Source organism: Carcharodon carcharias, chromosome 15, assembly GCF_017639515.1.
Source record: "Carcharodon carcharias isolate sCarCar2 chromosome 15, sCarCar2.pri, whole genome shotgun sequence".
Taxonomy (NCBI): domain Eukaryota; kingdom Metazoa; phylum Chordata; class Chondrichthyes; order Lamniformes; family Lamnidae; genus Carcharodon; species Carcharodon carcharias.
This window is the reverse complement of record NC_054481.1, coordinates 127980492-127995570: the sequence shown is the minus strand read 5'-3', so window position 1 is coordinate 127995570 and position 15079 is coordinate 127980492. Positions and strand designations below refer to the sequence as shown.

At 39.7% G+C, this 15079-nt stretch overlaps 1 protein-coding gene across 1 annotated transcript; it reads right to left on the bottom strand.

Moving 5' to 3' along the window:
• Positions 1-12704: 12704 nt before the first annotated feature.
• sst7 (somatostatin family member 7) lies at positions 12705-14878 on the bottom strand. The gene is made up of 2 exons (XM_041207316.1): positions 14756-14878; positions 12705-13357 (listed from the first exon to the last, which is right to left on the bottom strand). The coding sequence occupies exons 1-2, from the start codon at positions 14855-14857 to the stop codon at positions 13142-13144; spliced, it is 318 nt and encodes a 105-aa protein (XP_041063250.1). The 5' UTR covers positions 14858-14878; the 3' UTR covers positions 12705-13141.
• Positions 14879-15079: the final 201 nt, after the last annotated feature.

Genomic DNA, 15079 nt, shown 5'->3' with positions numbered 1-15079 from the left:
GTTTGGATTAGGAATTGTGACTGCATTCAAATTATTGAGTATACTTTCATTTAAAGGTTAGGTACAATCCTTTACATTATTGTCAGACTAGTTTACCACAAAAGTCACCAGAGCTTAAAGGGTTAAAAGCAGAATTTGCCAGAGGGGAAATTGTAATTATCCATAATTAAGGATTTTGTATTCCTTTTAAGTTTGTTAAGGTTAAAAGCTGCTCTCAACAAATTCTTGATAAATACTTAATGCATCCGCAAGGCTACATTAACCACTATTTCAAAGACCAACAACATTTAATTACTTTTGAATTAAACCTAATTGATAAAAAGGTGAGCAATCTTAATAGCCATTTATTTTAGAACGGAAATTATTTTCCATTAATGTAACAAAAAGTAAAACACTTAAAATGTTTTCCTTGGTGCTAATCTGTTGAGAAATAGATTCAACTCCAAAATGTGCAGTATCAACTATAAATACAAGAGCACAACTGTTGTGTCATCTTAATAAGTTATTAGAAGCTGTCTAATGAATTAAATTTAGAGCTACAAAGGTTTTCTACACAAAGTGCTTTAACATTTTAACATTTATTAGATTTGTTTATGAAAAGTTGGAAATGTTCTGGATAAAAGTTTATTTCGTAAGGTTATTAGCGACCAATTTCTCTAAAAAAAATTCTTGCGTTTTCTCATGAAGTTGGTGACATCCTTTGAGGTTATGGGTTTCTTGTGACAGTACAATAAGGGGGTGTAAGCTTAAACTTCATAAAACATTAGGACTGAGGTCAAGAAGTCCTTCACACAAAGAGTGACCAACAAATGGATGCACTTCAGGGTAGGGTAGTAGAGGCAAAAGCCTTGGAATTTAAGTTAAAATCTCCCTTGTCTCACACTAGTAAGATCAGGATGCTTTGTCAAATTCAAACCCCTTCCCACACAACCATTGTCCAAGTTAAAATAAGGTCTTAATGACTCACCACCATCAAACTACAGGAAATAATGAATAGGTCAGAACACATTATAACTAGCAAATTAAAATGAGCAGTAATTATGGAACATAGCTTTCAAATAGGTGTTGTTTCTAGACAAGCAGCTGGATTAGAAAATTGCCCTTCAAGGAGGAAATAACTCCACAGGTTAGTACTCCACTCGACGACAGTTGTACAATTTGCACATGCCCATTATCCATTACTTAAACACATGGTGAAACAGATTGCTACAGAAAACAAGAGGATTCTTTAGAGTTGCATCCACTCTAACACTGACTTCAGTGGAATCAGCTTTCTTGCATGCAGTGCATTTTAATTTGCTCAAGTTGTTATGACCAGGTGAGAAGGGGTGAACTGCACCCCCTCCCTCTGTTCAACCTCCTTGGTTGGTCATAACAAAGGTTTAAGTTTATTTTTTTATGAGGATATGCCTTTTCCAAATCAAATGGATTTAACTATTTGGGCTGTGAGCAACAAGGAGCCAATCAAACAAGGTTTGCTTGAGTCAAAGAAAGAGCAAAGTTATTAACCACTAAACCTGAGAAAAATAATAAAAACACGGCGTCAAGATTCAGCTCACATGCAGTCATTAGGGCCCAAACACACACACATGCACGTGCACACAAACACACACACATATAGACAGACACACACACAAATATACAGACACACACATACAGACAGACACACACAGATACAGACACACACACACACACACATACAGACAGACACACATACACAAATATACAGACACACACATACATACAGACAGACACACACAGATACAGACACACACACACACACACACACATACAGACAGACACACATACACAAATATACAGACACACATATACAGACAGACACACACAGATACAGACACACACACACACATACAGACAGACACACACATATAGACAGACAGACACACACACACATACATACAGACAGACACACACAGATACAGACACACACACACACATATAGACAGACACACACACACACACAAATATACAGACACACACAGATACAGACACACACACACAGATACAGACACACACACACACATACAGACAGACACACATACACAAATATACAGACACACATACAGGCAGACACACACATACAGACAGACACACATACACAAATATACAGACACACACATACAGACAGACACACAGATACAGACACATACACACAAACATACAGACAGACACAAACATACAAACACACACATACAGGCAGACACACACACAAACAGACACACACACACACATACAGACACACACACATACATAAATATACAGACACACACACACAGATACAGACACACACACACACACATACAGACAGACACACATACACAAATATACAGACACACACACACATACAGACAGAAACACATACACAAATATACAGACACATACAGACAGACACACACAAATACAGACACACACACACACACACATACATACAGACAGACCCCCACACACACACACATATACAGACAGATACAGACACACACACACATACAGACAGACACACACACAAATATACAGACACACACAGATACAGACACACACATACAGACAAACACACATACACAAATATACGGACACACACATACAGACAGGCACACACATATACAGGCCCACACACACACACACACATACAGACAGATACATGTACACAGACAGACAGACAGACAACACTCACACACACACATCAGAAATAAGCTGAGTTAGAGTCCAATAAAAAAAAGTAAAAGAATATGTGGTTAAGTATTCTTTGATTGTCCTTGAGGCATAGATTGTTAAACGTGGTGGCTGATTTAGGTTACCTGGTTTCTTGGGTGCGGTCACACGTAGAAGATGTTACAATTAGTACGAGATTTTTGTTCGTTGGTAGGTTTCTGGTAGAGTTGGCTTCTCGAACAGTGTCACACCCTTACGCTAAAAGAGAAGAAAAGAGCAAGAGAAAGAGCACAGCCCTCCTCTGCTGAAGACTCTCTCGACACTGCCTGTATTACTTGCAATCTCTCTAGTGGCTGGGCAGCCTTGCCTTGAAACATTTCACCCATTGTGTCCTTCCAAGAGGTTGTGGGTGTGTCTATCTGTGGTAGCCATTGTTTCAATATCCAGGACTTTGCATTTTTAATGATTCTTCTTTAGACAGTCACAAGTTTCGATCGGTTGTCTGGGTTGTAGGAAATGTCTCTCTCTTCGCACTCCCCCAAGACTGATTTGTTGGTTTCTCACCTTCACCTTGGAATGTGACCTTGCATTTTTAAGCAGTTCAAATTGCAAAATTTCCAGTCAGGTGAAAGTTGAAAAATCTAATTTTCTAAAATAAGGGGGCATCACCTCATAACAATGTAAATGACTCATATTGGTAAACGCGGATTTCTGTCATTTCCTTTGATTGGAAAGTCAACAATTTATTTTTAAACTTGGTTCACAGTTTGTGGTTTTTGGTGCCTTGAGCATCCAAGGAGAAATTTTCCTAAGATCTGCTACTTATTTATTTTTTAATTGGAGTGCAACGAAGATAATTTAATAGCACCCATCTTTCTTCTATCCATGAATGAAATTTTGAAGATTGCCTTTTAAATAAGATTATCCTTCCTGTTTCTTTCACTGAGTACTTAGTTGGTGCAATTTAACAACATATGGGCCTGGTAACTAAATAACAATTGTTTACAGGGTGAGCGTCTTTCTTTGCTGTATATTTGGCGATTTATTTGAATCAGTTTGCAACACCAGAAGTCCAAGAGAAACCAACTTTCCCATCAATATACATTCCCATTCTGCACACCCTGAAACTGCAGCCTCTTGGTTTAAGGTTTCTGAGTGTTCTGCAGCTATAAATCTCGCAAGAGACCAACCGAGAATATTAGACCTTGTTCAGAATTTCAGGGCCAACAAAATGAAGCAATTATATCTCAAGGCTTCTTGGTGATATGTCAAAAGCTTGTCAGGTTTACTAGAGAGTTATTGAAAAGCATACGATGCGGGATCACTTGGACACACACCAGTTCAGCTCGAACAAGATATTTGTTCTATGTTAACAATTTATGAATGTTTAATTTTAATTTTATCTCATTCAGAGATGTTTTAAAACGTAACTTTGAGGAGCAAAGATAATAGCCAGAATAGAGAGGTTAGAACCTGGACCCCATCACTCAGTTCAAGGGCATTTAGGGATGGGCAACAAAAGTTGGCCTTGCCAGTGTCATGAAAAGCTGATTACAGCCACGAATTACTTACGGGCATATTGAACTTTTTAAGGAAGCCTTGTGTGTTTTTAAAGAAATACAAGCAAGGACACTGAACAAAAGATGGCTGATAATGTAAGGTGACACTTTCCGGAAAATTACTATGTGGATTATATTGACAGAACCATCCTGAGAGAACATGGAATGCTGCACCCAAAAAGATGTCATGGCCTTCTTCAAGCAGAGACTGTCACGAAAGTATAATTATTCTCATAATATTATTGTGATTTATTGTTTGGATAGTTTGTGTGTGTGTGTGTGTGTGTGTGTGTATGTGTGTGTGATTTAATTGATTTGGTGACAGCTAATCTGGAGGCTTTGACTCACCAAAAGAAGCTAGGTTTGAAATGCTAAATACGTAAACATGGCTGAAGTCTTACAACGTAAGGTGAGGAGAATTTGCATTTTTAGATAAATCAGGATGTCACACCTAGCCAGAGAAGCTAGGCCAAGCAGTGTTTACTTTTCCCAAAGGTTACTGACAATATTAGCACCATGAAAAGTTTATGCTATGGGAAAGTACAGTTTCAAAGACATATGAGATGATGGAATTTGCAGATTAAAGAGAGAGAAAACATATATAAGGGGGACTGAAAGGTTATGTTGAGAGGGGCTCTGTGACATCCAGCAGAAGTTTGCAAAACTGCCTCACAATTACCTCCAGCATGTCTGCCTGAGTTTTCTGCATCAGCCCTTAAAGATGATAATTGTGCTGACCTGGATTTCTAACTTAAAAATCTATTTTTTGACTTTTGCCTTACAAGGGGGTATTTGGGAGTCAAGGTTGGTAGAAATTTTAGAATGTACTGTAGTATTAAGTAACTGGAATTGTATGTACGTGTTTGACATCTTTTCTTTTGTTAATAAATATTCAACTTAGTTTTTAAAAAAATCTCTGAAGGTCTTGGTGGACTTATTACTTCTGAATTCAATGCACACATCTCGAAATAAATACAAATTGCAAAACCATTATGATCAAGTTTTCCTCATGGATTTGATTTGCCTGGCACACATCATCTGTCATGTCATAATAGAGACACTTGAAAGGGAAATAGGAAAGTTGCAAAAGACTGAACATAAATCTTCTGTGGTTGCAGAGTCAAAAGACTAATTTGCACGTCTCAGCAGTCACCCAAAAATTCATCTCAAATTGATTGATATCTCAGAATGTGTAAATAATTCTGACATAAATGCAAGATGACTATTTCCTTTCCTGGAATGCACAGAAAAAAAGATGGGTTAAAAAGCTAGCTGCAGAGCAGTGCCGTGCGTGCTGGTGTGCTGTGAGAATGTCAGCACGATAAAACCCAACTTGTCACCCCTGCAGTTGCAGGCGAAGTCTCTTGCTCTTTCTCTCACTCTCTCCCTGTTGCTGGAGGCAAGGCTTAGCAGAAGCCACAATCAAAAAGGACATAGGACAGCTTCTTCAGTTATCCTGCAGAACCAAGTGTCTGCAAACCAACTGCAAAATAGCCAAAGTCAGCTCTACCAGAATTACCCAACTTAACGGCCGCAACATACTGACACCTACGCCTCACAGACAAGCCAAAGACGGCTTCATATTTGTTTAAACTATTATTTGGACTCTTGACTTCTCATTTCTGACCTGTGAGTATGTGTATTGCATTTTTATTATTTTTCTCAGGTTTCAGTAACTGATAAACTTGCTCTTTCTTTGACTCAAGAAAGCCTGGTTAAATTGGCTCCTTCTAAAAAGTAAATACATTTGGATTAGGAAACACTATCCACAGGGGAAGGGATCCCTTTTAAACTTTCCTTGCTGCAGCCAACCGAAGGGTTTGAATAAAGAAGGGGAGCCAGCTCATTCCTTCTCACCAGGAGCATAACAAAATTGGGGTCCCATTCAGGATGTTAATAAGTCGGGGGACCTCGTCTGGGGACTGGTTATAACACCAGCCATGCCTACATCTCACGAAAGAATCTTTTTTAAAAACCACTGAAAGCAAAGCTGTCAAAAAAGCATGTCAAGCATTCATTTGATTGGTAAAAAATTTGACTTCAGAATCTCATTGTTGCTATCACAAAGATGTAACTTTTTCTTTAAACACAGACCCACTGTCTGAGAATCAAGCCTGGATTTCTAACATTGTTGGAGTTCGATTACCTGGGATTTGTCTGTCTGGCTGCAACAGCAACCTCCAAATCTTGAATATGTGACTGGACAGTCTAGTAATAACTCAGGATTTTCTGTCCTAAAGAAATATGAATTATCCAATAACTTAGATGAAGCAATGAAACTGGCAAAGTGGGAACTTAGAGCTAAAGTATTGAATTATTGGGGAGTTGAATTAAACAATTGTGGCTGCTGAAATTTTTTGAAATCCATCAGTCATGTTATTTAAATAGCTTCACTTCCTTTCCACAAAAATATAAATTTTACTGAATACATTTCAATGTAATGGTTGTTAGTTTAATTTTCTTTCTATGCTCCAGCCATTCTACTTGTCAAACTGAAGTTCAATGTATGAGCCCATTGATTGTAAACAACATAATGGTGGATATTTTTAAAGATGTGACTAAATAGGATATGTTCATATGTGGTTCTTAATCCAAAAAGGCATTTCAAGTGATTCCTTTGAATGCCACATTTTCTTAAGAAGATGTTGTGTCACAGCAAACCAGACAAAGAAAGGTCAACATTTTGGGTAGGGATTCTTCCTCCGAATTAAAAAATTGTTACAGAAAAGAACATTTCAAAAAAGAACTGAATCAATAAGAGCTTCTTTAAATATATAAAAGGGGAGAGAAAGACCATAGTGAACACAGGCCCCTTAGAGAATGAGGCTGGGGAAAGAATATTGGGGAACTAGAAAATGGCAGAGGAGTTGAATAAATACTTTGCATTAGTAAATTCCGGCCCATCTCCCGCGCATCCGCCCTCACGCCTTCTCCTCCCTCCCAGAAACATGATAGGGTTCCCCCTTGTCCTCACTTATCACCCCACCAGCCTCCGCATTCAAAGGATCATCCTCCGCCATTTCCACCAACTCCAGCATGATGTCACCACCAAACACATCTTCCCTTCACCCCCCTTATCGGCATTCTGTAGGGATCGCTCCCTCCGGGACACCCTGGTCCACTCCTCCATCACCCCCTACTCCTCAACCCCCTCCTATGGCACCTCCCCATGCCCACGCAAAAGATGCAACACCTGCCCCTTCACTTCCTCTCTCCTCACCGTCCAAGGACCCAAACACTCCTTTCAAGTGAAGCAGCATTTCACTTGCATTTCCCCCAACTTAGTCTACTGCATTCATTGCTCCCAATGTGGTCTCCTCTACATTGGAGAGACAAAACGTAAACTGGTCCACCGCTTTGCAGAATACCTGCGGTCTGTCTGCAAGAAAGACCCAAACCTCCCTGTTGCTTGCCATTTTAACACTCTACCCTGCTCTCTTGCCCACATGTCTGTCCTTGGCTTGCTGCATTATTCCAGTGAAGCCCAACGCAAACTGGAGGAACAACACCTCATCTTCCGACTAGGCACTTTACAGCCTTCCGGACTGAATATTGAATTCAACAACTTTAGGTCTTGAGCTTCCTCCTCCATCCCCACCCCCCTTCTGTTTCCCCCTTCCTTTTTTTTCCAATAAATTATATAGATTTTTCTTTTCCCACCTATTTTCATTATTTTTAAATATTTTTAAATCTTTTATGCTCTCCCCACCCCCACTAGAGCTATACCTTGAGTGCCCTACCATCCATTCTTAATTAGCACATTCGTTTAGATAATATCACCAACTTTAACACCTATGTGTTCTTTTGTTCTGTTGTTTGTGACATCTTTTGATGATCTGCTTCTATCACTGCTTGTTTGTCCCTACAACCACACCAACCCCCTCCACTTCTCTCTCTCTCTCCCCTCCCCCACACACCTTAAACCAGCTTATATTTCAACTCTTTCTTGGACTTGAACTCAAGTTCTGTCAAAGGGTCATGAGGACTCGAAACGTCAACTCTTTTCTTCTCCACCGATGCTGCCAGACCTGCTGAGTTTTTCCAGGTAATTCTGTTTTTACTTTGCATTAGTCTTCATGGTAGAAGACACTAATAGCATTCCAAAAATGCTAAATAATCAAGGGGCAAAGGAGGTGGGCGGAGGAAATAAATACAATAACTATCACTAGAAAAAAAGTACTAGGGAAACTAATGGGGCTAAAGGCCGATAAGTCCCCTGGACCTGATGGGTTGCATCCTAGGATATTAAAGGAAGTAGCTGCAGTGATAGTGGATGCTCTGGTAGTAATCTTCCAAGAATCCTTAGATTCTGGAATAGTCCCAGAGCTTTGGAAAACTGCCAATGTAACACCCTTGTAGGCAAAAACTGGTAACTATAGGCCACTTAGCTTAACATCCATGATTGGAAAAATGTTGAGAGTCTATTATAAAGGATGAAATAGCAGAGCATTTAGAAATGTATAATATAATCAAGCAGAGTCAGCATGGTTTCATGAAGGGGAAATCATGCCTGACAAATTTATTAGAATTCTTTGCGGAGGTAACAAGTAGGATAGATAAAAGGGAACCAGTAGATGTAATATATTTGGATTTCCAAAAAGGTGTTCGATAAGGCACTGCACATAAAGCTACTTAATAAGAGCCCATGGTGTTGGGGATAGTATATTAGCGTAGATAGAGGATTGACTAATTAATAGAAGACAGAGAGTTGGGATAAGGGGGACATTTTCAGGATGGCAACCTGTAGCTAGTGCACTGCCACAGGGATCAGTGCTGGGCCATTATTATTTACAATATATATTAATGACTTGGATGAGGGAAGTGAATATATTATCACCAAGTTTGCAGATGACACAAAAATAGGTGGGAAGGCAAGTGGTGAGGATGACACAAAGGGATATACAGAGGGATATAGACAGGTTGAGTGAGCAGGCAAAAACTTGGCAGATGGAATATAATGTGAGAAAATGTGAGGTTATGAGCTTTGATGTAAGAATAGAGGAGTTGAATATTAGTTAAATGGAGAAAGACTGCAGAAAGCTGATGCACAGAGGGATTTGGGAGTCTTCGCACACGAATCCCAAAAAGCTAACATACAAGTTCAACAGGTAATAGGGAAGGTAAATGGAATGTTGGCCTTTATTTCAAAGGGAATGGAGTATAAAAGTAGGGAAGTCTTGCTAAAACCATACAAGGCGCTAGTTAGACTACATCTAGAATACTGTGAACAGTTTTGATCCTCTATTCTAAGGAAAGATATACTGGCATTGGAGGCAGCCCAGAGAAGGTTCACTAGGTTGATCCTGGGTATGGAGGGATTTTTTTATGAGGAGAGGTTGAGTAGGTTGGGCCTGTATTCATTGGAGTTTAGAAGAATGAGAGGCGACCTTATTGAAACATATAAGATTCTTAGGGGGCTTGACAGGGTGGATGCTGAGAGGTTGTTTCCCCTTGTGGGACAGTCTCGGACCAGAGGGCATAATCCTAGAGTAAGGGGTCGCCCATTTAAGACAGAGATGAGGAGGAATTTCTTCTCTCAGAGGGTAGTAAATCTGTGGAATTCTTTACCCCAGAGAGCTGTAGAGGCTGGGTCATTAAATATATTCGAGGCTGAGATAGACAGATTTTTAATCAGCAAGGGAATCAAAGGTTATGCAGAAAAGGCAGGAAAGTGGACTTGAGGATTATCAGATCAACCATGAACTCATTGAATGGCGGAGCAGACTCGATGGGCCGAATGGCCTACTTCTGCTCCTACATCTTATGGTCCTATGAAAAAGAGGGAAGAAAAAAGACAAGGACTACATGCAGTGTAAAGTGGGGACACAGAGACTCCTGGGCCATTGGAACCTGCTGTGCTGTCTCAGCCTTTCATTCTTTGCTACCCATCTCCCCTTAGCTTTCTCCCTTTGCAAAGAAGATTTGAAAAGAGATACAAAGGATTTGTCAAGGCTCATGCTGAGCAGCTCTATAATAACACAGGACTCTCAGCTCAATGGGCTGTTCCCAGACACTGAGACAAACATCAACTGCTGCTGGAGGACCATCAACTTGGTGAAAGACATTGATCCTCCATTACAAAGAACTGACCATAACCAAAGGTTGTACTAGTTTGGTGCAGCCACCATAAAGGTTCAATGGGGGAAGGCCACTGCCTAAGGCCTTCCCACCGTATGTACATGGAGGGGCTAGAAACTGTGTAAAACCCCACGGGCTGTATGTTTGCGATTAAATGAATATTAGTGTCATTGTCATAGAGTTTTACAGCAAAGAAACAGGCCCTTCGGCCCATCGTGTCTGTGCTGGCCGTCAAGCACCTATCTATATTGTAAATATAACCTGTAATTGTAAATGTAGTGAGGCTCCTCAGCGTGATGCCTACTGTATTGAAAGAAATTGAACTGTGTTGCACTTTATGTAATGTAAAATTTGAACCATTATGTCATATACCTTTACAAGTGTTATGAATAAAGTCACTCCACAGATGCTGTCTGACCTGCTGAGGGTTTCAAGCATTTTCTTGTTTTGCTTTACATTTCCAGAATCTCTGGTATTTTAACTTTTGTTAAGACAAAAGAAAGGAATCTGAACGGAGAGCGAGAAACTAAAGAAGAGTAGAGAGCTTCAATGTATTGAGGATGACAGACTATATGAAAGCTATTTACACTGTACAGGAACAGGGGTTCACCATTCAGCCCTTCAATTCTATTCCTCCATTCGGTTAGATCATGGCTAATCTGTATCTTAACTCCATCTACCCACCTTGTTTACATATCCTTTAATGCCTTTGCCTCACAAAAATCTATCAGTCTCAGTTTTGAAATTTTCAATTGACTCCAAGTCTCAACAGCTTTTTTACATCGGATATACAGTACAGAATCAGGCCAACCTGTCTGTGCCTGTTTTATAGTCCACTCAGCCCTCCTCCCATTCTTCCTCATCTAAGTCTATCACCATAACCCCCTATTCCCTTCACCCTCAAATGCTTGTCTAGCTTCCCCTTAAATGCATCTATACAATCACTTCAACCGCTCCATGTGATAGTGAGTTCCCCATTCTCACCACTCACTGGGTAGGGAATTCTCTGTTGGATTTCTTGGTGACTATCTTGTATTGATGACCTCTGATTATGCTTGTCCCCTGGGAAAACACTCTCTCAGTGTCCACTCCATCAAAACCTTTCAGAATGTTAAAGGCCTTCATTAGGTTACCCTTCAGCCTTCTTCTTGTCCTTCCTCAAGAGTTTTCTTGTGAGGGAGTGTCAGAATTCCAAGCACCCTCTGTGTGAAGAGAGTTCCCTAATATCACCCCTGAATGGCAGAGCAAGCTCTTATTTTAAACTTAGAGGGAATTTCTCTCAATGGGTCCTATCAAATCCTTTAACCATCTTAACCAGCTCAATTAGATCACCCCTGAATCTTCTACAGCTAAGACAGGGGTGGGGAACCTATGGCCTGTGGGCCAGATCCAGCCTGTTGCTCAGTTTCATCTGGTCTGCCACAAGATTTCTAAAAATATAGACTTATGACACCAGCACCTTCAAAATAGCATTTATCATCATCAGCGCAAATTTGCTTTGGACAATAGTGTCAGCTAAGTTGCTATAATAATATTTAACAATATAATATTCAATTTAGACATCGCAGTAAAACAGCAGGTGAGTTGAACACTTCTGTATTCTCTCTTAAAAAACTAAATTTACTTGATTTTTGTATTGTGTGTGTGTGTGTGTTGCCCGTGACTGATTTTGTCAATGTGTGAATAGCCCGTGATAAGAGAAAGGTTCCCCACTCCCGAGCCAAGGGAACCCAAGCCTGGATTACACAATGTGTCCCTGGGATATCAAAACTGTGTCGGCTCTGAGAAACTGAAAGTGCCAGCTGAAAATCCTTGGCCTGAATGTTTCATTAAAAAAAAATGAGAAAAAGATCAGTTCAACTGGGGTTGCAGATAAGAGACAAGGAAGAGAAAGGGGGCAGATTAGCTTAACTTTGCCTTTGATAGAAAAGAATAATAATGCTTCATATGCAGGTGTAAATGTGTGTTTTATTGTTAGCATTACTCACAAGATATTTCTAGATAAGTATATACATTCTATGCAGATAGAAGACCAACACAGTTAACACCATTACAATATGCTTTTCAAGATGAAATGGCACTGTCAACATACTTAGGCTTTAACTTAGAAAATGTCCAAAACTGCTTTCAGACTCCCGACTGTGTCAGGGAGAGGTTCAATCACAGAATCTTAACAGCACAGAAGGAGGCCATTCAGCCCATCGTGTCAGCACCAACTCTCCAAATGAGCATTATGACTTGGCGCCATTGCCCTGCCTTTACCTACCCCGTACCCTTGCCCATTTGTTTCTATTCAAATAATCATCTAAAGCCCTCTTGAATGCCTCAATTGAACCTGCCTCCATCACACTTCCAGGCAGCGCATTCCAGGCTCAAAGCACTTGCTATGTGAGAAAAAAGTTTTTTCTCAGGTCTCAGAATCTCAGAAACATTGGTCTGGGGAATCAGGGAAAATGTTTCCCTCAAGGGGAGGAGGGATAAAACTGGATCTCATGTGGGAATTGGGACAACATGACACAGAAAAGCAGGAAACTGAGAAAAAAAATAATGCTGGAAAAACAGGAAAGGAACAGATATGAGAACATTCAAAAGACCTGACAAAATTTAACTGGATTTCCATTTGACAAAAAACAATAAATTAATATATTTCAAAAGGTGTAATTTGCAGGTTAAATTTATTGCAAGCACTTTATGTAAATATTAATAAAATAATTGGGATGTTAATAAACATGATTGCAGTAGATTTTTGATAGTTTTAAAGTTAAGCCATTACAGGAAAACAAAAGCCATTTTTCTCTCATTCCGTTAGTTTAGAAAAATCCACTATATGGTAATTAACAGTGTGAAAAAGTTTTCCAAAAGAACAGTTTACACGGAGTTTTCTGGTCTCTGCGTGGGATCCCAGCGTTAACCGACCTCTCTTCCAACCAGGTCTCTTCTGCCTCTTCTGGGTTCAAAGGCGTAAAGCCATTTTCCAAGAGATTATCGTCAGTCTCCAACAACCCATCCAGCAGTTTCAAAAGCAAATACTTCCTGCTTTTTGTCACTTCCTTATGGGTAAACAGAAAATAGAAAGCTTTCATTTCTTTTTTCATGCATCACAAGACAACAGTACATTTGTTCATTGATGCCAAACATTAATTACTCACTCAGACCCATCTCAGTTCTAGAAGGCCAGCATTATTCCCAACATTGATCCATGTTTTGTTACACTTTACTCATTGCTAATCTCTGCATGTCTTGCCAATTCACACTTCCCTAAACCTAAATCTTTCAATTCCCTCAATATTTTTGTACTTGGCTTGATTAAAGACAAAAAAATCTTTGTCAGCTTGCTCAGGTCCTTTCAGTAATGTTTCACCAAACTTTAATCAACAAGTTTTCCAAGTCTGCACCAGATTTTCTGATCTCTTAGTAGGATTACAGCGTCAACCGACACACAATAGTCAAGGGTTATAGGGAGAGAGTGGGAGTATCGTGTTGAGATAGAGGATCATATTGAATGGCAGAACAGGCTCAAAGGACAGGTTGACCTACGCCCACTCCTATTTTATGTTTCTACATTATTTAAAATTGAATTGCTTACTAGGTCACTTCAGAAGGCCGTTAACAGTCAACCAGATTGCTATGGAGCAGGAGCTATATATCTGTCAGATCAGTTTCCTTCCTTAAAGGGTATTACTAAACCAACTGAGGGTTTATGACAACCGTACAGTTTAATAGTCACTTTTACTGAAACCATCTTCAGATTTTATTTCCAAACCAAATTCAAATTCTTAAACTGCCATAATGGTTTTTGGACTCAAATTTCCTAGATTATTAGTCCAGACCTTTGTAATACTTGTCCAGTAAGATAAGCAGCACATTATCACATCCCTTGATGATAAATTATTGTTGACATTGGCATTCATTGTATTATAGAATCTTACAGCAAAGCAGGGGGCCATCATGTCTGTACCAGCCCTTTGAAAACAGCTACCCCAGTTAGTCCCATTTTCCTGTTCCTTCCCAATAGTCCTGCAAATTTCCACCCTTCAAGTATTTATGTACGTCCCTTTGAAAGTTACTGTTCAATCTGCTTCCATCAACTTTCAAGGCAACGCATTCCAGATTATAAAGACTCACTATGTAAAAATAAAAAATTCCTCATCTCTCCCTCTTGCTCTTTTTTCAATAATTTATAATGGTGTCCTCTGGGTACTGACTCTTCTGCCAGTGGAAACTGTTTCTCGTGATTTACTCTTCATGACATTGAACACCTCTATTAAATCTTCCCTTAACCCTCCCAGCATTAGGGAGAACAATCCCATCTTCTTTCACCCCTCTAAAATTTTCCCAATAATTTTACTTCAATGCTCTCTTTATAGATGTTGATTTCACCCCTCCCTCCCTCCCCTTCCAGAACAATGACACTACCTTTGTGCATTTAGTAATGATCTTTTACTCACCCTGTTTCCCTGAAGTTTCATTCTTGCTTCCAGTGGGTCAGCACCTTCGACATTCAGAAGAAGCAGCAGGGACATCAGGCTTACTGTCATTAGCCACTTCATGCTGAAGCTCAAAGCTCTCCTGAATGAAACGCTAAATGTATTGTGAGCTCCTCAATATATTTTTCTGGAAGCATTTCCAGCTCTTTTATAGCACAACAGAACCAACTCTCTGACGCACAAAATTAATGATACAATCAAAGTCTAATAGCCAATGTGCATCATTAACCCAATAAAGGCCTGGAACCAATATGCATATAAAGAGTAACAGCTTTGTGTTATCAT

Bases quoted from the DNA above. Each gene is read 5' to 3' on its own strand.
- sst7 (XM_041207316.1), bottom strand. From the start codon at position 14,857: ATGAAGTGGCTAATGACAGTAAGCCTGATGTCCCTGCTGCTTCTTCTG. The intron at 13,358-14,755 runs GTGAGTAAAAGA...TTTACCCATAAG, and splicing joins TGAAACTTCAGGGAAACAGG to GAAGTGACAAAAAGCAGGAA.